The sequence below is a fragment of the Belonocnema kinseyi genome, chromosome 9 (genome assembly GCF_010883055.1).
Source record: "Belonocnema kinseyi isolate 2016_QV_RU_SX_M_011 chromosome 9, B_treatae_v1, whole genome shotgun sequence".
Classification (NCBI taxonomy): Eukaryota; Metazoa; Arthropoda; class Insecta; order Hymenoptera; family Cynipidae; genus Belonocnema; species Belonocnema kinseyi.
In genome coordinates, this window is record NC_046665.1 from 59,272,988 (window position 1) to 59,298,999 (window position 26,012).

The following is a 26,012-nucleotide window of genomic DNA, read 5'->3' on the forward strand; positions in this document are numbered from 1 at the left end:
AGGTGCGAACATTTTGATTTAGAGCATTGGTCGGCAGCTTCAGCCTGTGCTTGGTGTGGAAATTATAAGTTTGGAGAAATAGGAGTCGGGTCTTGTACACTCAGTGCGTACGGGGCGTGAGAAAATCCGTTAGTTGCAAAAATTAAAAATAATTTTTTACAAGCAATTTACGCAGTAGAGTATGCTGGTATATATAATTATATTATTATTTTGATAAAATTATATTGAATATAGTGATGCCCCGTACGAAGACTAGCAAAACTCGCCGGTGAGTGAGTTGTGCTACCCTTCGTACTTTACCAGAGGAAATGGATATCAGAGACGAATTCGATGACAATAAAATCTCTAAACGGAGACGCTGTAATTTGTGTCCCAGTTCTCTTGACCATAAGACATTTGTATTCAATAAAAAAAAAACATTTAAAGAAATTTATGTTGTTTATTAATGTCATACTCATCAATATTATATATAACAAGTATTTTTAGCATTGTGAAATATATTTTCTTTTTCGACATTTATGATAAATTAATTGGATAACGTTTCCTTCCTACACCAAAAAAAAACCTATTATTTTCGTAGTTTGAAAAATATATTTTTTGGAGCGAATCGAAAAACCGATGCAGCCATTTTAAAGTACAACTTTTCAACTTTCAAAGCCTACTTACAAAATTTTTTCATCTTTTTTTTTTTAATGGCAAGCTTTTGAAGAAAAAGGTTTTTTCATGACATTTTTTGGAAATTGTTTATATTTTCAAATTTAACCTTTTCCGATAAAACAATATCACAAGTCTAATAAAAACATCGAATTTCTGAATAAATTTCCGATTGGTTAAAAAAATGTTGCGATTGACGAATTACAGCCCAAGATACAGTCGCTCAAAGTTACAGGGTTTGATTAACCCATGTCTGTACGTAACGTAACATTTTTATATTCCGTACCGTGAAGGGTAATTCTAATGTGGTAGGGCTTATATTATTCCTTTAAATATTCTGTTTAATATGATTGTGATTGATATAAATTGTAATTTTACCATAAATTTATAAAATAATCGGAATGTTTGTTTATATTGTTATTGATGACTCGTTAAAATTTTGATTTAAAAATAAAATTATTGTGATAAAAGATATTAAATAAATTTCAATTCCTATTGCAAAGAAAAATAAATCGTGTGCTACTTTCTGTACTTGCAGCTCTATATACCATTCCTGAAGTTTAACTTAAATTTTCTTCCAAACTAGTTAAAACTAATAGTGAAAACATTTTCGTTAATTTTATAAAACCTTTTTAACTATGCTTATTTTTAAACGAAAATGCTACCACTTGGTTAAAAGTTTAATTCGTTCATTCGATTGAAATCCATTTTCTACTAAAAATTGATCCTTTTTAGTTAAAGTTTATCAACCGTTTTCTTTAAAATTCTTCTTTCTTGAGGAATTTCAACTTGTTTTTATTTTTAATAAAATTTTTTTCTGATTTAAACAGCAACTATTTAATTCTTCGCTGGCAATTCATATATTTGTGTTAAAAATTCAACTTCTTGGCTGAAAGTTGAACGGTTTTCTTAAAAATTTATTTTTTGGTAGAAGATATATCTTTTTCAGTTGAAAATTCAACTAATTGGTTGAAATTAGAACATTGCAGGTTGAAAACTCAATTATTTGGTTAAATATTCGTCTTTTTGGATGATTTCAACCATTTTTTATTTAAAAAAAAAGTTGTTTGGCTGTCATAGCAACTATTACATTTTTTGTACAGAATTTATCTTTTTGTTTGAAAAATCCGCTTTTTGAATAGAAATTGAACTACTTTGTTAAATGTTCATTTTGTTGGTCGAAGATTCGTTATTTTAGAGGAAAATTGATCTCTTCGGTCGTAAATTTATCTTTTTTGTTTGAAAATTTAAACTATTTGGTTAAAAATTTATCTGTTTTAGTTGGAACTCTATCTGATAGAAAAGATCTTGGCGGTAATTAAGCTTTCTTGATTGATGACTCCACTGTTTTTTTAAGTCGTTTTTCTTTGTTGGCTTGAAGATTCAACTATTTATTTGAAAATTCATCTTTTTGGGAAAGAAATTCGTACTTTTAGATTGAAAATTCAACGCTCTTTTAAAAATGTCGCCTTTCGACTTGAAAATTCAAGTATTTTGTAGAAAATCCAACTGTTTTTGGTTAAAGTTTACTTCATTTTTTTTTAAACGCGACCATTTAGCGGAAAATTTATCTGTGTAGATTAACAGTTCACCTTTTCAAGTTGAATGTTCAACTATTTCTTTATAAATTTAACTATTTTTTTAAAAGGCCTGCTTTTCAGTTGAATATTCAAGTGTTTTGTTGAAAATTCGTATCTTCAGATTGCAAATTCATCTTTTTTGGTAGAAAGCTCATCTTTCTTAGTTGATAATTCAACTGTCTTCTAAAAAAATCTTCTTTATTGTTTTATTGATTCAACTCTTGGTTCGTTAATTTGATTTAAAAGAATTTATTCCTCTGTTTTCATGAAAAATCACCCTATTTTCCCTGTTTAAAGAGCATTTCGGACTGTAAAGTCTATAGTACATTAAAGCAGCTAAGTAGTCTTTTCACGGCCGAGTGTTAGTGCAAAGATTCGAGATCGAAAAAAGAATTTTCTGCGTAGGCTGGTAAAGTACCCAACCACCAATAAAGACCTACTTTGCTGCTCCAAACTACTCCCAAAAGCGAGGAAATCGTACTACACTTACATAAAAAATTGTTGCATAATCATTATGGATTTCCTAGGCGTAAGGTTCTTTTTCTAACTGAAAGAAAAATTAAAACTATCAGGGAAAATGAAAATTTGGACAGGGAAAGTCAGGAGTCTTCTAATTGGGGTTTAGTAGCAACCTTGATTGCCTAAAAAATTTCATCAGTGACATGAATTTCTTTCTAATAAAAGTGATTCTGTTTTACAATGCAATATACTCACAAATGCTGAGACCGAAAGCAGCAGAATAGAAGAACTGATATCCTTTAGAGTGTGAGAGACCAGAAAATATTGTGAGCAATCCACCAATGCTGATGAAAATATTGTTGACCATCAGAGGATCAACTCCTGGAATACTACTTGCTAGTCCACAGACAACTCGACCAACTGTATTACCAATTCCAATAATTGAGACTAGGAACATATAACTAGATTGTTCCATACCATATGACTTCGCTCGATCTGAACAAATATTAATGTTTTGACATTAATATCTACATGAGTGGCGGAGCCTTTTTTCTTTAGGTGGAGGAGGAAAATAGACTTATAATATTCAATGACACGCTTTGTAGACAATATAATAATATTATACTAAATACAAATTTTACATAAATAATAATGAATGAACAATAAATAGTAAATAATAATTAATAATAAACACAGGTGCAAAATTCAAATTTCAAACAATTTTAGAAAGATTTCAATAATTTCTAAAGATTTTTTTTGTTTTTAAAAAGAAATAATGTGTTCTTTTTTTAACGTCTTGGAAAATTTTCATTTATAAATAAAATAGGCAGTACCTAATAATTTCGACATCTTCCAGATTAATGGTAAAATGGACTAATGGTTCCAGTATTCTGGAAAATGTCGAAATTATTAGGTTCTGCCTATTTTATTTATAAATTGAAGATTTCAGAAAAATTTTACCAAATATTTCAGAAATATTTCAAACATGTCGCAAAGATTTCAGAAAGATTTCAATCATTTCCGAAAGATATCAAATATTTCACAAATATTTTTAATAATTTGCAAAGATTTTGGATAGTTAAAAAAATTTACAAATTCATCAATGATTTCCCAAAGGTTTCAAAAATATTTTAAATACTTTTTCAAGATTTCAGAAAGATTTCGCAAAGATTCTAATGATTTATCAAAGGATAAAAAAATGTCGCAAAGATTTCGGATAGATTTAAAAGATTTCACTAAGACTTCAATGATTTTCAAAAGATTTCAAAAATATTTAAATCATTTTTACCAATATTACGAAATATCTCGCAAAGACTTCAAAAAGATTTTAATAATTTCCCAAATGTTTAAAAAATATTTCAAAGTTTTCCAAAGATTTCGCAAAGGTTTAAAGAATTTCACAAATATAATCATATATTTAAAAATTAATTCGCATAATTCACAAAGATTTTAATCATCTTCTAAGCATTTCAAGAAGATTTTAAATATTTCGCAAAGACTTTGGAAAGTTTAAAAATATTTCACAGACGTCAATGCTTTCCCAACGATTTCAACAATTTCCAAAATATACCAAATATACTTCAAGAATATTTTCAAATGGCTTTAATGATTTCCCAAACATTTCGAAGATTTCGCAAAGATTTTTGATCGATTAAAAAATTTCACAAATACATCAATAATTTCTCAAATATTTCAACAATTCAAAAATGTTGAATAAAAATTTCAAAGATTTCTAAAAATTTCACAAATATTTCAATGATTTCTCTAATATTTCAAATATTTCGCAAAGATTTAAATAATTTTACAAATGTTATAAAATACTTGTAAAATATTTTGATTATTTTACAAAGATTTTGATGATTTTCTAAACATTTCGTAAAAATTTAAAATGTTTTTCAAAAAATTCGGATATTTTAACAAGATTTCACAAAAACTTAAATGATTTATCAAATATTTTAAAATTAAAAAAATATTCCAAAAACATTTTTAATATTTCATAAAGATATCAATGATTTTCCAAAAATTTCAAAGATTTCAACAATTAAAAATGTCAAATATTTATAAAACATTTGAAATATTTCGCAAAGATTTCGGATAGATTTAAAAGATTTGACGGACTTCAATGATTTCTAAAAAATTGTAACATTTTCACAAATTTTTCCAAATATTTCGAAAATATTAAAAATATTCGTCAAACATTTCAATGATTTCCCAAATCTTTCAAAGTTTTTACAAAGATTTGAAGTATTTGATGAAGATTTCAATGACTCCTCAAAGATTTTACAAAGATTTCAAATATTTGGCAAAGATTTCGGATAGATTAAGAAGATTTCGCAAAAACATCAATTACGTTATTTCACAAAGATTTCAGGTAGACTTTTGGAAATATGCTTTTTTTGAGAAGATTCTTGTGCAAAAAAGATTAAAATCCAAAAATTAAAAATGTTTCTAGCATAAAACATTTTGTAATGATTCTGTAAACTTTATGTGGAAAATCAATTTACCTAATCGATTACATTTTTTTATTACCTTGTAGATATACAAAAGGTGTATAAAATCCCATCATTGTTAGAGCCCCACTGATTGCCAAAATCAAAAAAGAAGGACTCCTGAGAAGACTCCAGTCCAACATAGTAGATAAAATTCTTCTTACACTTTCGGGACATAAATAGCAGCCTCCACTTTCTTCTTCAGCGAGATCTTTTGCAGTCGGAAGTCGGGTGACTGACATGTGATATCCCACAGAGGATATCTGGCGGGCAATACAAACTAATTAAATTATTACATCTTCAATTCATTAAATAATTTTATTTTCAAGTAAGTATTTAATGACCAATTCCATTTCAAGGCGGATACATACAATTACAATTTTTTTTTAAATGGGGAAAACAGCAAAATGGTATCTGTTTTTCAAAGTTCTTGAATGTGGATTTGATCAAAAATCCCATAATTTTATTTATTTTAGCAATAGGTGGTAATATGTTCTACATATCTCCTGAGTTACGTTTTTAGAAAACCACTGATTTATATGGAAAAATATTACTTTTTTAGCCTTGAATTTTCTACAAAAAATACCTCTTACTCTTTTGTGATATCTTGCATCGTTTAAGAGAAAAATAGTTAAAGAAAAATTTTGTCGGCCTCAAAAATGATTTAGCCCGCACGAAACTCATATGATGTCTTTCTTATATTAGCAGAAACTTTTAAAAAATATAATCCAGGCGCAGGCTAGGCCCTCATGGCCATCAAATTTTGTAAGTACCAACCCCAAATAAATTATTGCCCTTTTCCAAAAATCGCCAGGGAGTTTCAAGGTACTAAAGGCGAAAAATGAACATTGAAAATAATAAATTTTTTTATCATCTAGTCAAGTGATTTTGGGCCCTAATCGTATTCTCGCTGAACTGTAATTTTAAAACATTTTTTTAAAGTGTAACTGAAATAAGATTGAACATTTAAAAAATGCAGTTTTTCCCTTATCATCTGGTCAGTCATTTCGAGCCCTAATCGGGTGATGGCTAGCCCGTCATGGTAAAAAAACTTTCTAAATTTTCAATCAAATATCTTTTACAGATTTGTTCAGACTAGCGTTTGACCGTAAAGATACGTTTCACTGCTACTCAGCGCAATACTAGACAGTTTCCAGATAATTTTCTATACGGAAATAAACGTTAATTAGTGCGCACATAGCGCGTACAATGATCTAGTTACATAAAAAATCGAAATTCCTAATTAAGAATCAAATTTTCCACAACATACTTGTGATCTATAATGGGGAAGTCTACTTAAGGATCCTCCGTAAAAAATGTCATCCCTGTAAAAAGGGCGCTGGTGGTCCTTCACAGGTGGACTTCTTCCATTGCTCAGCTTGAGATTTTTGTGGCTGATATCAGAACTCCGACGACGTCCGCTAATCGTGTGTCTGCGTATCTGTACAGGAAATCCGAATGTATCAAGTACGAATTAACGCTGCGATTATACACATCGGCTTGTCAGTATACAAAAAAAATTATTTCAAATATCTCACGACCCTCGGAAACCAATCGCATGGAAAGCCAAATTATGCAAATAACTGACATGGGTAACCCTCACTCTTCAGAATTTTTCTTATATTCATACTCCTCCCGAGTTATAGGTCACTACCAAACTTGTAATATTCTTTAGTATAATAAGATAAGCTTTTCAGCGCTCCGAGTTTTTAACTGGAATTGCCATTCTTGCCAATTTTTTCAATTACTTCAATATTTTTAAGTTGCTATTTACTATTAAATTTATTTGAATCAGGCCTATGAAGTTGAATAAATTTCAACTTTAAATCTTCATCATTGTCGTTATGTCCTATATGGACGATCCCATACCAGTAAAATATAAATCTTGAAAATTGAATAATTTGCAATTCGATATTTTCAAATTTAAAGAATTTTCAATTGCAAATTAAAAATTTTAACTTATAAAATTTGATGATTTAGATTTCAATTTTTTTCAATTTCAAGATTCAGAATTAAAAGCTTGACTTTTGATTTACAAATCATACAAATTTAAGAATGTTAATTTTTTCATCTTTAAAATTGAATACTTTTCGTTTTTAAGTATTCAGAATTGTAGAACCTGGAATTGAAAATCTTCGTAATTGCAGAATTTCTAATTTTTAAAATTGAAGACTCGAAAAACAGAACCGAACGAGCGCCCCTGCCTACTGCTCGAGAGCTCGTTCAGTTCTGCTTTTTCGATCCTTCAATTTATAAGTGAAAATAATACAAGTTTTAACGTTGAAATGCTGTAATTTTTATGATTCATATTTGAAATTTTTTCAATTTGGACGATTTCGGATTCAAAACTTTTGACTTTAGATCATAAAAAGCATCAAAATTTGAGCATTTTTATTTATAAATCTCTAAAGTATAAGTTTTTTAAATCTTGGAAATTTACAACAAATAATTCTACAAGTTTTAAGTTTTACAACGAAAAATTCTGTACTTTCAATGCTTCATATTCGAAATTTCTTTAATTTGGAAGATTTAGAATTGAAGATTTTCAAAATCATCAAAATTTTTTAATTTCCTGACAATTTCAGGTTTTTTCCTAGGTATCTCCAGTTTTTTCAGGTATAATTTTTCATAATATAGATCTATTCAAATATTTCGAATTTTTCTAAACAATCGGCTCCGAATATGCATACAGTTTCGCGAGTTTAATTAATATGTTTAATTTGAAAACCTTTGACAAATTATATCACAAGACAATCTAAAGTATATCAATACCATCGAATTATAAAACAATACTCAAAACATAATTAATCATTTATTGAATATGTGTCTAAAGTCCACAAATTTGAATATTTCAAATAAAATTTTATGTTAACGTCTTATACATACTTAAAACTCAGCCCATATTTTAGTAAAATTAATATGGGTAATATAAATTCAATTAAAAACGCTTCAAATTCCTAACTTTTCAAGTAAAAACACTGCATTTTTACAGGATGAATTAATTTGTAACCAAATAGTTAAATTTTCAAACAGAAAGATTAATTATGTACAAAAATTACGACTTTACAACCAAATAGTTACACTTTGAACTTAAAAATATATCATATCATTATCAACCAAGAAGATTAATTTAAACCAAAAAGTACGAATTTTCAACAAAATAAATAAATGTTCAACTCAAAAGGTAAATTGCTAACAAAATATAGAACAATTAAATTTGCAGTAAAAAAGATGTTAACCGAAAAGATGAATATTCAAATAAACGGATAGAATACTCGATTGGAAGTTAAGCTTCAGTTTTAAAAAACTCATTTTCAACTTTTAGAAAACACTAATTTTCAAAAAAAGAGTCACATTTTCAAACAAAGTAATGCATTTTTAATTAAAATAGTGAATCTTTAACTGGAATCGTAGAATTTTAAACCAAAGAGATCTATTTTCAACTAAAATGATGGAATATTCAACTGGCAAAGTTAAATTTCTAGTTGAAAAAATTAAATAAAAAAAAAAACGAATTATCCACCAAATATTGAAATAAAGTAATATAAAGCTACTTTTACAAATAAAGAATCATTATTATTCAGTTTATATAGATATCTAAAAAAATTAAGCAGGCTATCAACAAAATTCCCTGACATTTCCTGTTTTTTATAAGTATATAGAAATTGCTGAGAATTCCAGATTTTCTAGGTAGTATAGACACCCTGTTATACACCTTTAAAATTGAAGATTTTTTTTTTAATTTATAGATGAAATTTATTAAAGTTTAAAGATTAAAAATGCTGTTAACCAAAATAGAAACATTGAAGTGAAAGAAGAAAAATGAGAATTTTCTATAAAAAGGAATTTTTTCTTGGAGTAAAAATGGTTAAGTTTGAAAATACCAATATTATCATATGAAAAAATCATTAAAAATGAATATTTCTACGCGATTGAAATAAATGTTATCATCAGTTGCAATAAAAATTCAATCGGCAAAAAAATACTTGCAGCAGGAATCGAGACCACACTTTCAGGTTACAAGCTTAGACCGCTACCGCCCAATCTAACCGGGAGTTAAGACTCGCACATCATACATGTAACATGATACATGTACTCGTAACATGCGTTAATTTGTTTCAAACTCGTTTTTATTGAGAATCGCTGAAAAACGCATCTTATTACTGTAACATATTACAATTTCGGTAATTACCTATTACTGGGAGGTGTATGAAATGAAAACAAATGCCCCAGGGTGGAAGCTCCCCTTATGAATTAGACATGTACTTATTCAATAACAATAAAAAAATGAAAGAATATAGAAAAAAAAAAATAAAAAACGATAAATCAGAACCTCTTACCGTTGGTATACGACCGTTTAATCTCTCCAAATCACCACTGAGTAAATTATTTTCTTCTTCGACAGTTTTTACTTCCTCATCGACGACAATTTCCAAGTCGGGGTATATTGGCACAGAAAGTCTTTTTTCTGAGATGCTTATTTGTCTATCCATTGGCTTCAATTCAATCACCTTATGCAAAGAGTGCATTGATCGGCTACTAAAAAATAAATTTCTTCTTATTATTTATTTAGTTGCAATGTGGTATTTAAAAATGGATAATTAGTGGGTACGCTATGTAATGCAGATGATGAGTCTCTGATAAATGAAATTCTTAGCTCCTCACCTTGAAGAATTTGTTATTAGATGTTATTAAAATAGAGCGTTTAATTTTCTGGAATTCAAACTCAAACTTTTACATCACAATTTTCAGTTTCTCTAGCACTTAAAAAAAACCGATGAGATTTTAAAGTGTTGGTCATGTGATGTTGGGTGTGCTAAAAAACTCAATGTGTTTTTTTTATAAATGCACCCCTTAAACTTGTTCTGCTTGGTGAAAAAATAAATTTATATTACACAATTAAGAATATTATTACATAGTTTTCGATTAAAATCGCGAAAATTTGGAAGTTTTCAGACAGAAACGATTGAAACTCGAACACCCTTTTTTGGATGCTTAAACATTATAAGACTTAAAAATGTATACAAAAAAGAAATTTAATTATTATTGTTTGCTTTCAATTTCAAAGTATATGATTCACAATTTTGAAGAGACAAAGAATAAATTTAGACTGAAATTAAAAAAAAAAAGAATGCTCAATTCTATTTTTAGCAATCACAAAGATATTTTCACGCCTGCGAATAACTGGAAATAAAAGTGAACCAATTTGGTAGATAATGCATCTGTTTAGTTGAAATTTGAAGTATTACTTTGTTTAAAATTTATTTTTTTAGTTGAAGTTGCATCATTAAAATTAAAAATTCATTTCTTTAGTCGAAAATTTAACTATTTTATTGAAAATTACTTGTTTTTTTTTTGTTCAAAATTAATTTTTTCAATTCGAAACTTTACCAATTCATTTTTTTAGACAATTTATATTTTTTAGTTGCAAATTAAAGCATTTAGTAGAAAATTTACATATTTTGTGGAAAATTTGTTTTTTGTTGTAGAAATTTAATTTTTTCTTATTAAAAATGCAACTTTTTTGTTGAAATGCAAAGGGTTAGTTGATGTTTCAACTGTTTTGTTGAAATTTTGTCTTTTTAAATTAAACTGTTCTAAATTTCAAATATAATTTTTTTTGTTGAAATAACAACTATTACATTTTCTTTATAAATTCATCTTTTTTGCTGAAGTAATTTTTTAACTGAAAATTTGTTCTTTTTTCTTTTTGGTAGAAAATTAATCTTCTCGGTAGAAAATTCAACCTTGTGGTTTTTAAACCACAAGGTCTACTTTTTATTCTACTTTTTTTTTTCTTACTTTTTATTAAATATAAAAAATATTGGTTGAAATATCAGTTATTACATTTTTTGTGGTATATTTATTTTTTTAGGTTGCACATTCAAATATGTACTTTGTTGAAAATTCGTTTTCTTTTATTACAAAATATTAATTTTTTAATCGAATCTTTTACAATTTGGTGGAAAACTCTAATAGTTACTTAAAAATTCAAGGGTTATGTAGAAAGCTGCTCTTTTTGGATTGAAATTCAGCATTTTGGATTAAATGTTTTCCCTTTATTATCTGAAAAATCTTACTTGGTTGAAAATTAAGTTTTTGATGAAAATGTGTCTTTTTGTTTTTAATATTCATCTTTTTTGGTAGAAATGTTAAATTTCTTGTTAAAATATTTGGTTGAAAAATAAATATGTCTCGGTTTTTTGTAAAACAAACTTGTAAAACAAATTATTAAAAAAAAAAACAAGTTTTTCTTTTTTGGTTTAATTCGGCTGTTTTTAATTTAAAATGAAATTACTTTCTTGGTTAAAATATGAAATATTACATTGTTTTTTGATCATTTATCTTTTTTGGTTGAAGCTTCAACTACTTAGTTGAAAGTTGTATTACTTTTTTAATTCATGAGAAACAGTAAGATTTTACCCTTCCCCATCCCATCATCTTATATAATTCTTGGATGAGCTCTAAATACGATCACGAAGAAAAATTTAGTCCGAAGCAATTACGTTAGATATCATGGAGAATGCAAACCTTACAGGTTTTATTTAGCCGACTAAACAATTAAATGTGTCTTCATTGTATTGTACTTTAATCTAATTAATTAGTTTCAACATTCAGATATTTTTGTAAAAAAATTCTATTTTGAGTCTTTTAAATAATCAAATTAAAGAAAAGATTTTATAAAAAGTGATACGATGAAATTGTAGACATTTGGCTTGTCAAAATAAGAGTACAGAAGTTCGAGTCTAAACAATGACGATTATGACAAAGTTGATTATTTGAATTCGAAAGCATTCAAACTTGTCTCCACGCTGTCATATGTAAGTCCGTAAACTCCTGAATCTCAAATATTGTTTCTACACTGAAAAGCTCTAAATACATAAATTTAATTATCAGGTGAGTAAATAATTTAAAAAAAGCAATGAATGATTCTGCAAACAGCATTATACACTGCAGAATGAATAATAATGACGGCCGACTTGCTTTATCTCGTAAGGTGAACCTTTATAAAAAATCTCATATTATAAATTACAGTACATAAACTGACAAGCCGATAATATCATAATGTCATTCAGTCTACCAATCGATATGAAATTATCTTCTATTAATTTTTTTCAAGGTGAAGGTATTACCAGACTGTAATTGCTAAAGTAGTTCATTTATCGGTGAATGGTGTGCCGACGAATTATCTTTATTACTTTACTATGTTGGGGCTGCTACCGATGAATTGAGCAGCCGTCGGATACTCTGTGTTGTTATTAGTTCCAAAGAAACGACTTCTTATTGGCTGTCCGGCATGTAATGATCCAAGTGATAAACCTTTTGCCATCAACGACGTCTTTGCTTCCATCATCGCGTTTTCCTCTGTCGGTTTTACTTTGATCCTCCTCGGTTTAAGGGGCCGAAACAGCGCTCCAAATACAGCACAATTTAACAACATTCCTAAAAAAAAATTAGATACGTTTTTCTTTAATATCTAGAAACTATAGACACGGATTTTCAAGATTTATTTGAGAACTATTTGATCAGAAACGTTAAAGTATTTTTCCAAATACAGCACAATTAACCAAGATTCTTAAATAAAAAATTACATTAAGTTTTAAAACACACTCGAATTTCTTAGATTTTTTGTAAAACAATTTTATCAGAAATGCTCAAGTATTTTCCATTTACAATTTCATAACAAAATTCCTGAAAAGAGTTAAGTAAATGTTTTGTGAAACGCCTATGGTCCATAATACTCGGATTTCTTAGATTAATTGTGAGAAAAATGTAATCAAAAATGCTCAAATCTTTTTTCAAATACAGCAAAGTGTAACAACGAAATTCCTCGTAAGAAAATTACATTGTTTAAAAAAAAAGGTCTAGAGTCTATGGAATCGGATTTTTCAGATTAATTGTGAGAAAAACTTTATCAAAAATACTAAACTGCTTTTCCAAATACAGCACAATTTAACAACAAAATTTCTCAAAAGAAAATAACATGAATTAAAAAAAAATATCTAGAGTCTATACTCTATAGCCTCAGATTTCTCTTCGGATTTCTCAGAATAATTGTGATAAAAAATTTTATCAGAAACGCTAAACTATTTTTCGAAATACAGTACAATTTAACAATCTTTCTCAAAAGATAATAACCTTGATTTTTTAAATAAATCTAGAGTCTTTAATACTAAAATTTTTCAGATTTTTTGTGAAAACCGAGGTGAAAACAACTTAATCAGAAATGCTAAAGTATTTTTCCAGCTAAGTTACAATCTAACAACTAAATTCCTCAAAAGAAAATTACATTAATATTTCTTTTTTAAAAAACATCTTCAGTCTAAGGAACAAATAAGCAATAAACAATTTTATCACAAATGCTAAATTTTGCTTCTAATTTTAAATAAAACAAATATGTTTTACCCTTTTCTTTTGAAAATTGGTGAAAATACTTCCAATGTCAGTTAATTAAATTGCTAATGATTATTTTAATTTGTGATCTTTTATTTGCTGAGTATTTTTAATTTTTTATTTTCTAATGAAACGTTTACAAAGGAGCAGACAAAATTTAAATTTAAATCCGGTCCCCCGTGAAATTGGAAATAAACTGCACTATGCAATGTAAATACTGTTCGAAGTATTTCCGGTAGAAGACAGCTCAACTTCAGATCTCCTTTTTTAGTTTAAATTGATACTCTTCTCAATAAAAGGTACATAACAGAGATCTTCTGAGAAACATAAAGAAGACGCAATTTTGACCCATTTTCGAGAAAAGTGCATTTTAAAAATTGCGAATGGATGGTTATTAAACCTGTGTAAAAGTAATTCGAAGCGTCGCGTCGGTAGCTCCCTGATAGTGCGGCGCTTGTTTGATAGCCTCAAGTTTGCGCTTTCGATTTTCGCGATCCGTACTTTTTACATTCTCATCAGAGAAGGTATTAGATTTGTGTAAAATTTGACCCCCCCCCCCCAGTTTTTGTCAAATGTCCACGTTTTGAGACCACCTGAAACCGAAAAACAGGTTTTTACGAATGTGTCTGTCTGTCTGTATGTCTGTCTGTGAACACGATAACTTTCGAAAAAATTAATCTATTAGATAGCCCTTTGGCGCACTCGTTTAGTGTCCTAAACTAAAGGTCAAGTTCGTTAGCCAGCCATTTTGGATAAAAATTCAAAAAGTGGGCACATTTTGAATATTTTTAAGACAACTTTTTTAAAAATTTCAAAATTCTCTGTACGGTTATTTATAGTATTCAAAGAGTTGAACAATTTATTCTTATGACTTTTTTTTAAAAATCAAAAATTACCAGAGCTAGAGCATTTTCAAAATCCAAAAAAAACAAATTAAAATGAACATTTTAAGTCGAACAACGCATGATACGAAAAAAAGCCAAGAGAAAAAAACCTTACTTTGTAAAAGCGCTACAGGATTACGATAACAATTTTTTTAATTTGGTCGAAAAGTTAAAAATTCCAAATTTGATCGTACCAAAAATTTTTGAAACCACATTTTTTCGAGATTTCAAAATTGTATGTACGGTTGTTCAAGGTACTCAGAAACTCAAACAATTTATCTTTATGAATTTTTTCTATAAAAAGAAAATGATTAGATTTAGAGCATTTTCAAAATCCAAAAAAACAAACTGAAATGAACATTTTAAGCCAAACAACGAATGATATGAAAAAAGCCTAGAGAAGAGAAACTTTGCTTTTTGAAAGCCCTAAAAGATTATAATAACAACATTTTCAATTTGGTCAAAAAGTTGAAAATTCCAAATTTGATCATACCAAAAATAATGAAAAATTGCATTTTTGGTCAAGCTATGCAAGATACGAAAAAATAAAAAAGCACGTAGTTTTTGCTTTAGTCGTAAAAAATATCATTCAAAATAAAAATATTAAATTTGTTTCAAAAAACGACACAACGTACGAACTTAAATTACCAGACAAAAGTTGTTCGCCTAAAAAGATCTATAAATTTATTATTTATCATTTTTTGATTGGACGAGTAGATCTTCTTTTAGTCGTAAAACATAAGATAAAAAATGCAAAAATGAACTTTTTGGAAAAGCGCAGAAAAGACAAAAGAGGACCCTGTATAGATTCCTGTATTAGACCCTATGCAGATGCGCAGTAGTTTTTATTTAATCTTAAAAAACAACGTTGAAAATAAAAAATTATAAAAACAAGGAAATAAGAATTAGTATGATTCAATTTGTATGCATATTATGAATTGTAATGATATACATTCATTCAAATGATGCATGTTTCAGAGCAGCTTAGAATACAATTTAAAGCAAAATAAGAAACAAATACAAAAATAATTATGATAAATACAATTTGCTTTTTATTTTGCAATTTTTGAATAAGTAATCCCAGACAGAGTTACATAAAAATGTATTATAATTGATACAAAAGTGTTATGCATAATGTAGAAAAGTTTACATGTTGAATAAAATCGAGCGCGAAGCACGAGATACGTGATGAGAATGCGCTCGTTAAAGACAAAAGAGCTTTAACAAAAGAGAGTTCAAAATTACAGAATTACAGTTGTCAGTCCGTTCACCTTTGATTTTAAAAGTTCTGTGCCCGAATGTGAAAGAAATGCAAAGAACAAGTGCGCAGTGCGATTTTCATCAGTCGCATACCGTAGGTGCGCTCAAACTCTCTTTTAACGAAAGAGAATTAACAATTACAAAATTACAGTGGTGGATGTTTTGAGTTTTAATTTTAAAATTTTTGCGCAAGAATGTGCGAAAATATAAAGACCGAGCGCGTAGCGCGAGGTAAATATATGGTCGAGCGCTAAATACAACATCGAGCGCGAAGCGCGAGAACCAACAGTTGCGCTCCATAGGCGCGCTCAATCTTGCGAGCAAAGCGAGCCGCGCGCGACGAGAGCGTGCCCGCGTAGTGGGCAGTTTTTTTTTTAATGCTTATTTATTCCAGTTTGTATTGACATTTAATATAGTTATGTTATTTAGTTATTATTTATACCCTCCTTTCAATAAAAACTTTGTTTATCGTATTTTTGTTATCACTCGTTTGGACGATTGTTCATTTTATTATAATTCTGTATACTTCAACAGTTTTCAGTATTTATATATTTCAATTAAAGTAGAAACGAAGTGTTTCAAATAAAAATTTCAATAATCAATACGAAATAACAGTAGATACATTGTAGGGTGACGATAATTGATTTTCGAAAAGTAGGACAAAAAGCTTTGAAAATCGAGGACAAAAATGTATTGAAAGAAGAGGTCAAAGTAGGACATAAAAGTTTGAAAAAGATAACAAAGTAGGACAGAAAAGTTTGAAAAAAGAGTACAAAGCAGGCAAAATAGTAAGAAAAGTAGTGAATAATAGAATACAAATGATTAAATAAAAAAGAAATTTTTAAAATGAACTGTTTCATTAAATTTTATCAACGCTTAGCTTCGAATATTTTTATTTTTGAACCCTGATGCATTCTAATTATTATCACAAAAAACACATAAATATTTTTCGTAAAGTAAGAATGTTTAATAGTACTTTATGTTGTAAATTGACGAAGAAATCGTTAGATGGTATTGAATGAAAACATTTTATAAGAAAAAGGTCCAAAAGTTGACTGAAAAATAAAAATGTATTTTTATTGTCTATTCTTTATGTGTTTTTTGTAGTTTGTTGAAAACAATTTAATTTTGTATTTGTTATTGAAATGTTTGTTTGCAACACTTTCTTCCTTCTTTAATTTGAAAGCGCAAATACTAGAAACTATTGAAGAATAAATAATTTTAATAAAATGCACAATTCAACGTGTCCAAATGACAAGTGCCATCTCGGTAGAACGAAATAAAAAGGTACCATCTCAGGTGGCTAAACATAGAAGCTTAAGAATCCCATATAAATATTATTGGACACACCAACGCCCTCTAGGGCAGGGAACCTTTTTATTTGGTTCTGCCGAGATGGCACCTTCAAAAGTGGGTAAAAATTGCGTTTTCTTATTTTTTCTCAGAAAACCTCTGGTATGTACCTTTCATTGAGGAGAGTATCAATTTAAAGAAAAAAAGCAGACCTAAAGGTCCCCTTGACAATTACTGAATAAAATATTATATATCAGCCCAATCATCGAAGGAAAAGCCAGTCCAGCCATAAAGGCAATGTAATGAAACTTCCCTGGCAATGTGGACATTTTTTTAAATAATCAAGGCAAAAGAAACTCTGGACTATCAAAGATATTCAGCGGTCCAGCTGATTAAGATAAAATTATAGATTAGTGCAACCGCCAAAGGCAAGACACTTTGGTAGTTCAGCCGATTAAGAAAGGCAAGAGGGCTTGGTTGGACCAAGTCCAACCAACAAAGAAGAGATACTTTGGTAGTCCAGATTAGTGTTGCATTCGAGTCGAGAAAATCGGTAACCTCACTTGACTTCACTCGGTTCCTAAAAGTTTTTTCGATAAATCCTACTGAGTGAATCTTTTTTTTTAGGGTGTTGGAGCATCTCGTCATCTACTTAATTTGAAATTTGACGTTTTGGATGTCAAATATTTGAAGAAAAATACGAAATGGATTAAAATTTAATTTCAGAAGAAGACACTAGAATCCCCAGTTATAACCCTTTTGAGAAAATCAGGATCATTATTGACTTCATTCAAGATCTCCTGAGCGATGGTCATGCGATGGATCTTTTGATCAATTCGGCGATTTTTTAACACCATTTCTTCCACTGCTTGAACTTTTTTATCTGTTGTTGACGTGCTGGGACGTCCAGGGCGAGGTTCGTCTTCGACATCCTCTCGGCCTTCTTGGAACAGCTTGTACCATTTATACACATTTTTCTTACTCAGAGTAGACTCACCGTATGCAACTGCCAACATTTCAAGAGTTTCAGAGCACTGGATTCCATTTTTCACACAAAATTGAATGCAAACTCTTTGCTCCATGTTTTTCGAAAGAAGAACATCGCCGAGCACACCAAACCTTTCTAACCTTTTACGCCTCTGCCAAAAAAAGAACAAGAGCTATATAGTCAAAACTGTGAACATATGATCGTGACGAGTGTACCAACACAACAAAACAAAAAATTTAAAACTTGAATGTACGTAGCCCGCGAAAATTGAAAAGTCACCTTACTTTTTGAACACACCTTGTATACATATATCAGCCCAATCAACAAAATCAAGCAACTTTGGTAGCCCAGCCATTTTAGTGGACCAGCCGGTTAAAAAAAGAATATAGATCAGTCCAACCTACAAAGGCAAGACATGTTCGTAGTCCAGCTAGTTAAGACAATACTACAGATCAATCCAAACATACAAGGCAAGCCATGTTAGTAGTCCAGCCAGTTAAAGACAAGACTAAAGATAAGACCAATCAACAAATGCATGACACTTTGGTAGTCCAGATAGTTAAGACAAGACTATAGATGAATCCAACTAAAAAAGGCAAGACACTTTGGCAGTCCAGCCAGTTAAGACCAGACTAAAGGTCAGTCCAACAAACAAAGGTAAGACACTTTGGTAGTCCAGATAGTAAATACAAGACTGTAGATCAGTCCAATCTTCAAAAACAAGACATGTTAGTAGTCCAACCAGTTAAGACAAGACTATAAATCAGTCCAATCAACTAGAGAAAGATGCTTTCGTAGTCCAGATAGTTCAGATAAGACTATAGATCAGTCCAATCTACAAAGGTAAGACATGTTAGTAGTCCAGTCAGTTAAGACAAGATTATAGATCAACCCAGTCAACAACAGTAAGATACTTTGGCAGTCCACATAATTAAGAAAAGACTATAGATTAGTCTAACATACAAAGGGAAAACATTTTAGTAGCCCAGCCATTTAATACAAGACTATAAATCAGTTCAATCAACAAAAGCAAGACACTGTAGTAGTACAGATAGTTCAGACGAGGCTAGAGATCAGTCCAATCTACAAAGATAAGACATGTTAGTAGTCCAGCCAGTTAAGATAAGATTATAGATCAACCCAGTCAACAATAGAAAGACATATTCGTAGTCCAGCCAGTTAAGACCAAACTATATACCAGTCCAACCAACAAAGGCAAGATACTTTGATAGTTCAGATAGTTAAGAAAAGAATATAAATCAGTTCAACCATCAAAGGCAAGACACTTTGTCAGTCCAGATAGTTAAGACAAGACTATAGATCAGTTCAACCTACAAAAGCAAGAGATGTTATTGGTCCAGCCAGTTAAGACAAGATACACTCCAATCAACAAACGCAAGACACTATGACACTCCAGATAGTTAAGACAAGACTAGATCAATCCAAACAACAGAAACAAGACACTTTGTTAGTCCAATCAATTAAGACAAGTCTTTAGATCAGTCAAACCAACAAAGCCAAGAGAGTATGCTTGTCTACGATGGACAATAATAAAAAATTCTAAATAATTGTATAATTATTATTACACCCAACCACGCAGTTATATGAACTTATTTGTAGCAGTATAAAAGTGCTCTTTATAATGACAATTAGTGCATTTAATCCGCCTATACTACAGTCAATACTATTAAGACTTAAAATTTTGAAGATAAATCGCGTTTAAAACTTCACACTACCATCTGATTTACAAGCCACGTAATTGACAACGGTCATTACGGTGCAAGAGAATGAGGCCATTGCAGATGCGGCAGAACCTGACGAGCATATCTCAAGATAGTACAATACATCAGCGATTCCCAAACTTTTTATGCACTTTCTGGGGAGCGGCAGGGCCGCCACCCTCATATTTTTTCACAATACCCTGCCGCCAAGGGGGGACACTTAAGTGCTTCACTGCTTGACGCACCATGCTTCACGCGAGAGAATTAGAACCGTTTGAGAAAAATTAAAATGTGTTAATATGTTAATAAATTAAATTTCAATTAGTTGAATCAATTTACTAATCTAATTTTAAGCAAATAAAAAGAAAGTTTGGCACTAGTTTGGGAATCGCTGCTCTATAGGACATCTTGTGTACTTATGAAATAGGAACCAAACCACACGGTTTCCTGTGTGCTAACGTGTTTAAGTGGGCAAGACCGCCACATTTTCTTGCCCTTATTAACTGGGTTTTCTTTATTTTGGATAGGCTGCTGAACTAGACTGCTCCATTGACTTGCTTAAGTTGCCAAGTGAGTCTCACGATTTCGCCTATTATTGCCAGAATAGCGTCGTTTTCTTACCCTTATCAGCTGGACCGGATTTTTATGTAAAGTGTGCGCGGCCCTTTAAATTTGTTCAACCTTTACCAAGGCAAATCTGATTGATTCCAATTTCAATCATTTCAATTGATACAATTAAAAAAATTTACTTGATTTGAAATTCTTTCAATTGAAATTGTATAATTAGTTATTGGCATTTTTTCTCCTTATTACAAAAGATTCGAAGATTTTTTGGTGGGATGAAGCCAGAATATTTTAATTAGGAGTAAAGTAACTCATGTAGGGGAAACCAGTTCCAGGTAAACAGAATAACTTTTGAAGTCATAATATTGATAAATTCTGAACAAATGGGTAAAGTATTACATATCAAATTATAGATGAAACATTCATTTTTAAAATAGCAATGCCACCACATGAATTATATTAGACATTTATCCTATATTGTATACTTTTTAAACACTGTGAAATTTTACTAAAAGTTTACTCTTTTGGTACAATGTGAATATTACTAGGATACACAAAGCTAACTTGCTAACAAATTATTCCCCTCAAGAAAATTAATCATTAGCTAAAAATTGGACGAATCGAGGAATCAGTGAAAGAATGGTGAAAACAATTCTATTCCTTAAAAGATAAAAATCATATTTTTCAAATAAGAAATAGCAAGTGTGTGGTCAAAAGACTGATAATAAAATTACTTTTTCATATTGATATTCACAAAAAAATAAAACAAAATTTTCTATTTAAAATTCATTAACTTTTTTCTATTATTCCTTTCGTACTGGTTTTAACCTCCTAATAGTTTTTCTATACCTTTTCCTGAGTGAAAGGGTTTCGGAATTAAATTTATTTAAAATAAATGAGATTCCGATATACTGGAACGAAATACATATTATAATATAAAAAGCAGAAACTAACCAGCTTGTACCAAAAGAGCCTGTTGCCAGCCATATTTTTTGACTAGAATATCCGAGATTGGTGAAAGAATGAAAGCCCCGATACCAGACCCACAGACCGCAATTCCGGTGGCCAATGCTCTCCATCTTTCGAAATAAAATCCGGTAGTTATCACCGCAGGTACATAAATCAGTCCAGCACCGATGCCTCCTGGCAAAATTGATTGGATTTTAATGACGATTGATTTACCTAACACTTTTTCTTGAAAGTTTTAGGAAGTTCTTTTCTATTATTAAGATTATTGTAGACTACTCCAGAGTTATAAATTAAAATTAGACAGTGAATCATATTTTTAATCATTAATTCTATTCTAAAAAACAAGAAAATGATTCGCGTGTTTTCCAAATTAATAAACTCCATGTTTTCAGCAAAGATTATTTCTTGATACAATTGCATTAGCATAAAGATAAGGCACTTTTTAAATAATCAAAGATTCGCTGATAAATGCAAAGGCACATGGTACTGTTATCAGAAATATTTTCAAAGATACATACGCCTAACAATAAATCGTTCTGTTATCAGTCACCATCTGCAGAAGCTTAATTTTGTCCGCGAATAAATACACTGGAAAATATCATTATTGATGTGAAAATATCGATACTTACCCAAAATACCATAAGTAAAATATAAGTACTCTACGGAAAAACTAAAAGATGAGAGTACAAATGCAATGCAGCTGATAACGCTGCCCAGAATAGCAACCGGTCTGAAACCATATCTATTCGCCAGTGCAGAAACGAATGGACCTAGGGAATAAATCAAGTTCTTTTAAACAAGAAAAATATATGCGCAAAGTTTTTTATACTGATCATATTCAATCTATTATATTTTTAAAGAATGTATCATTAATTGAAAGTAATTAATTTAAGCTACCGTAAATTGGGCCAAAGCGGCACATATGTGGCAGAAAGACGCAATATTACCTTATTCATGCTTTGCAATTAAAGTTTAAAATTGTTAGCTGCAAGCTTCTATATTTTTTACCTAGATGTAGCAAATATAGCATTCAGAAATGCAGAATCAAGGGTACGCCTTGTAGCCCCAATTTAGGGTATGCTCTTTTTTTCAAATGCTGGATCTTTATTTTTATTTAGCTAAAAAACTCACCAGCCATTAAATAAAATCCCGATTGCAAGGAGCCTACCAAGGCGACCTTGGCGTTTGAAACTTCTAATTGTTGACTGATCGCTTCAAGGAAAACTCCAAAGCTGAAGATGATTCCGTCCACTACAAGATTGCACATAAATGATGCAGCCACTATCATCCAACCCCAGCCACCATCAGGAGGAACCACCATTTCCACTTCGATACCCTAAAGATGAAAAAATTATTTATCAAAGGCATTGTTTATTCAAATCGGTCATTATTTTCAAAAAAACTGCATTGCAGCACAACTCTAGCTTGCGAGCCATTTTGGATAATTTCAAAAATTAAAATTTTAGAAGTTTCATTTTGAGAGGTTTAATTAATTCACATTTTTTTAGCTAGCTTTGAAAAACTTATTATACACTTCAGCGCTTTCCACCGATAAAAATACATCAGAAAAAGATTGACGGAGATCAAAGATTGAAAATCGAATAAACAAACCAACTGAAAAATTTATTTTTGTCCGTAGATAAATTTTGATTGGTTATTTTCATCAATTTTTTGCACTTAAATTCCATCTATTTTTAGTTGGAAGTGATTATTCTTGATTGAAAAGACTACTACTATATTTTTGGTCGGCTAAGGTATGGAGTGAAGTCCGCTAGCCGAGCCGCTTGCGTACGGGGTAAAGTTAGCTAGGGCAAGAGGTAAAGTTGGCTAGGGCACAGCGTAAAGTTGTCAACGGTACGAGGAAAAGTAAGCTAGGATGTGATGCAAATTTGGCTAGGGCAGGGACAAAGTTAGTTAGGGCAGAGGTGTAGTCATCTAGGATACATGATCAAGGCGGTACGGGACGAGGAGAGAGGGTAAAAAAGGGGACAGTTAAAAAGAGGAAGAAATACTATCCCTAAATAGCTTTAATTAGGAGTGCTTGAATATTTCAACATACGAATATTTTTATTCACTCATTCTGTTTTTCTCTTTAAAGAAGTATAATGAAGATGAAATGTACACTAAAAAAATGGTCTAGCTGTTCCAGCTAACCGTTTAGCTGGGACAGCTAGACCATATTTTTCAGTGTAGCATTAGGTAGAATATATCGAAACTTTTCTAAATTCAAATTCAAAAAATTTAAATTAGGATGATTTTAATTCAAAGACCTTATACTTTGGAAGTATTGAGATTTCATTTGTTCTGATTAAAAGCCCTTTTAATTTTAAGATAATAAAACAGGTTATCAAATTAGAAATAGGAAGGTATAGTTTTTTTGCGATCATTTAAAATTTTCAAGTTTGAAAGAATGGACGATTTGAGATTTTTTGTTCAAATCCGAAATATTTAATGAAACACTGAAATTTTAAGGCATTTTACTTTTAAAAAATCAAACTTTGAGTGCTTCTAATTTGAACAATTTAAAATTAAATATTTTATCGAATCTAAAATGGTCGAACAAATGATTTTAAAACGAAAATTATTTCAGTTGAACCGATTTTAAATTGAAGACCTTCATCGTAGGATACCTTATTGCGATTTTATCTTTAAACCATTGTTCATTTTAAATATCGAAATTTAAGAAATTGATCTGTGAATTTGCAAATAATATAATTGCATTCAAAAGCTTTTAAATTTCAATGAATTAATAATTTTAGCTAGATTATTCCAATTTAAATATTTTTAATTCTAACGCATTAATATACATGAATACTTTTCAAATTGAATAAACGTTGAAATTTATACCGACTTCCGAACTTAAGTAAATAAATATTAATTCATTCAAACTTAGAAGCCTTTCAATTCCACTTTAACGTTTTCATTCATAATATTCATATCTGCCAGAAATTCTAAATTTAACATATTTAAATTTAGTTCGTTCTAATTTAAAACTTTAAAGTAATTCACCTTAGAAAAATCCTTTAATCTTGAATTAACATAATTACGACATGTTTCTTCATTTTTCTGATAATTATGTGTGTGCCTCAGTACTAAAAAAGATTAAACAATCATATTTCAAGATAACTCAAAATAAGCAATTACAAATACACATCTTTTTGTATTTTTATTTATAAACTATCGAATTTAAATTTTGAGACTATTATCAACAACTTTTTTTCACAGAATATCACAAGAAAAAAATATAAATGTTTCTTATATTCATTCCTTTCTTATTAATTGCTTACCCTTCTTTAGATTTACATTTTAGCCGTGAAAAATAAAATTTACTTAAATAATCTGTGTCACAAGAGGAATTCTATTTTCAAAACCTATCTTGCCCGAATTTCAAATTTAAATAATTTTAAGACTTTAAAATTTGAAGCTCTTCAATTCAGAAGCTTTGGATTTAAAGACATTTCAACATTCAAATTTCCGATTTCTAAACCAACTTATTATAATTCTCGATTTCGATCTTGTCCGACTATTTCAATTGATCGGTTTTCTAGTTTGGAAGTAGGGTTTGCTGTTTCCAGTCTGGGAACCATGAATTAATTGAAACCGATTCAAAATGAATGTTTTTTTAAAAATGTTATTAAACGTTATAATTTCCTTTATTTCTAAAAGGAGAATAGGACTCACAGAAATATTTTCTCAAAATGTAAAAAATCAAAACTCAAAAGCCATTCACCTTATCTTTACGTAAGAAACAAATTCAACGATTCAAAATGATTTTTTTTTATTCTGTAACACTTGATTTTATTTTCTGTTTCTAATTTAACTATAAAAAAAAAAGATTTTCTTCAGAATTTAAGAAAGCCAAAATCCAAAACTCTAAAGTCACTTACCTCATCTTCATTATCAATGAAGTTATCGAGGGGCATTTCATTGTTGATGGCATATCCGTTCTGTTTTGAAGCAGATTTCTCACAAGCTTCTTTGTTACTCTCCGTCGGATCCATGGCTGCTAAGCGACTGTGAAACAAGTAGAAAATTGCTACACAAAAATTTTTTAGGTGGGAGGAGGCGATAGTTTAGTTAGCTTTAGGCCGAGAGAAATAAAAGAGAGGGAGGCAAGCTTTTCACAACGAGAAAGACAATTCAACAATCGACTGCCAAGTACTTGGCAGATTAAACTTCTTCGCCGTGTGGCGCCAACCTAATGTCGCGTCTTGCATCTTACGTTTTTATCAAGAAGAAAATAAATTTGTTTTATCATTTCGAGCTTTACCTCGAGCTTACAATACTCTAAAAAGAATCATTTAAAAAAATCTTGGTTACTCCCAGAAAGTTTCCTGAAAGCAAATTCTTATTTTGTGAATGAATGAATTAATTATTGCCTCAGATTAATGAAAAGCTATCGATACATTTGCTCTAGTTATCGACAAGAAAAATATGCTTAAAAGGAAAAATGTAAGGACATTTCTTCTTGTAGTAAATTCATTGATGTTTTCCTACTTGCAATCAGTTCTTTCCTTCAGGAGTGGAAAAATTTATAATGACCAATTCTATAGGTTGTCACAATGATTTGGTATTTGCTCATATCGTTCTGTGTTGGAAATAGAGGAACACTTATATTAGATTAATAATATTTTTTTTATTTGAGGCAATATTTCAAAAGACCGTAAAGTCAGCTGGTAAGGTTATGGCTACAGTTTTTTGGGATGCACGTGGAATTATACTTATTGACTACTTGGAAAAGGGTAAAACAATCACTG

General features: G+C 29.9%; 1 protein-coding gene across 3 annotated transcripts in view; it reads right to left on the reverse strand.

Moving 5' to 3' along the window:
* The window catches only part of LOC117180233 (monocarboxylate transporter 10-like), a 61,290-nt gene that overhangs the window by 1,695 nt on the left and 33,583 nt on the right, over window positions 1-26,012 (reverse strand). Inside the window, exons 2-11 of one of the 3 annotated variants that reach the window (XM_033372621.1) lie at window positions 25,143-25,269; window positions 22,387-22,591; window positions 21,885-22,025; window positions 21,241-21,429; window positions 12,382-12,625; window positions 9,523-9,721; window positions 6,453-6,623; window positions 5,223-5,445; window positions 2,949-3,188; window positions 2,725-2,781 (exon numbers count right to left, since the gene is read on the reverse strand). In XM_033372621.1, the coding sequence (XP_033228512.1) occupies window positions 2,747-2,781; window positions 2,949-3,188; window positions 5,223-5,445; window positions 6,453-6,623; window positions 9,523-9,721; window positions 12,382-12,625; window positions 21,241-21,429; window positions 21,885-22,025; window positions 22,387-22,591; window positions 25,143-25,256 (1,761 nt within the window). In that variant the 5' untranslated portion in view covers window positions 25,257-25,269 and the 3' untranslated portion in view covers window positions 2,725-2,746. The remainder of the gene's footprint in view (window positions 1-2,724; window positions 2,782-2,948; window positions 3,189-5,222; window positions 5,446-6,452; window positions 6,624-9,522; window positions 9,722-12,381; window positions 12,626-21,240; window positions 21,430-21,884; window positions 22,026-22,386; window positions 22,592-25,142; window positions 25,270-26,012) is intronic. The other 2 variants (XM_033372620.1, XM_033372619.1) reach the window with 2 other exon arrangements.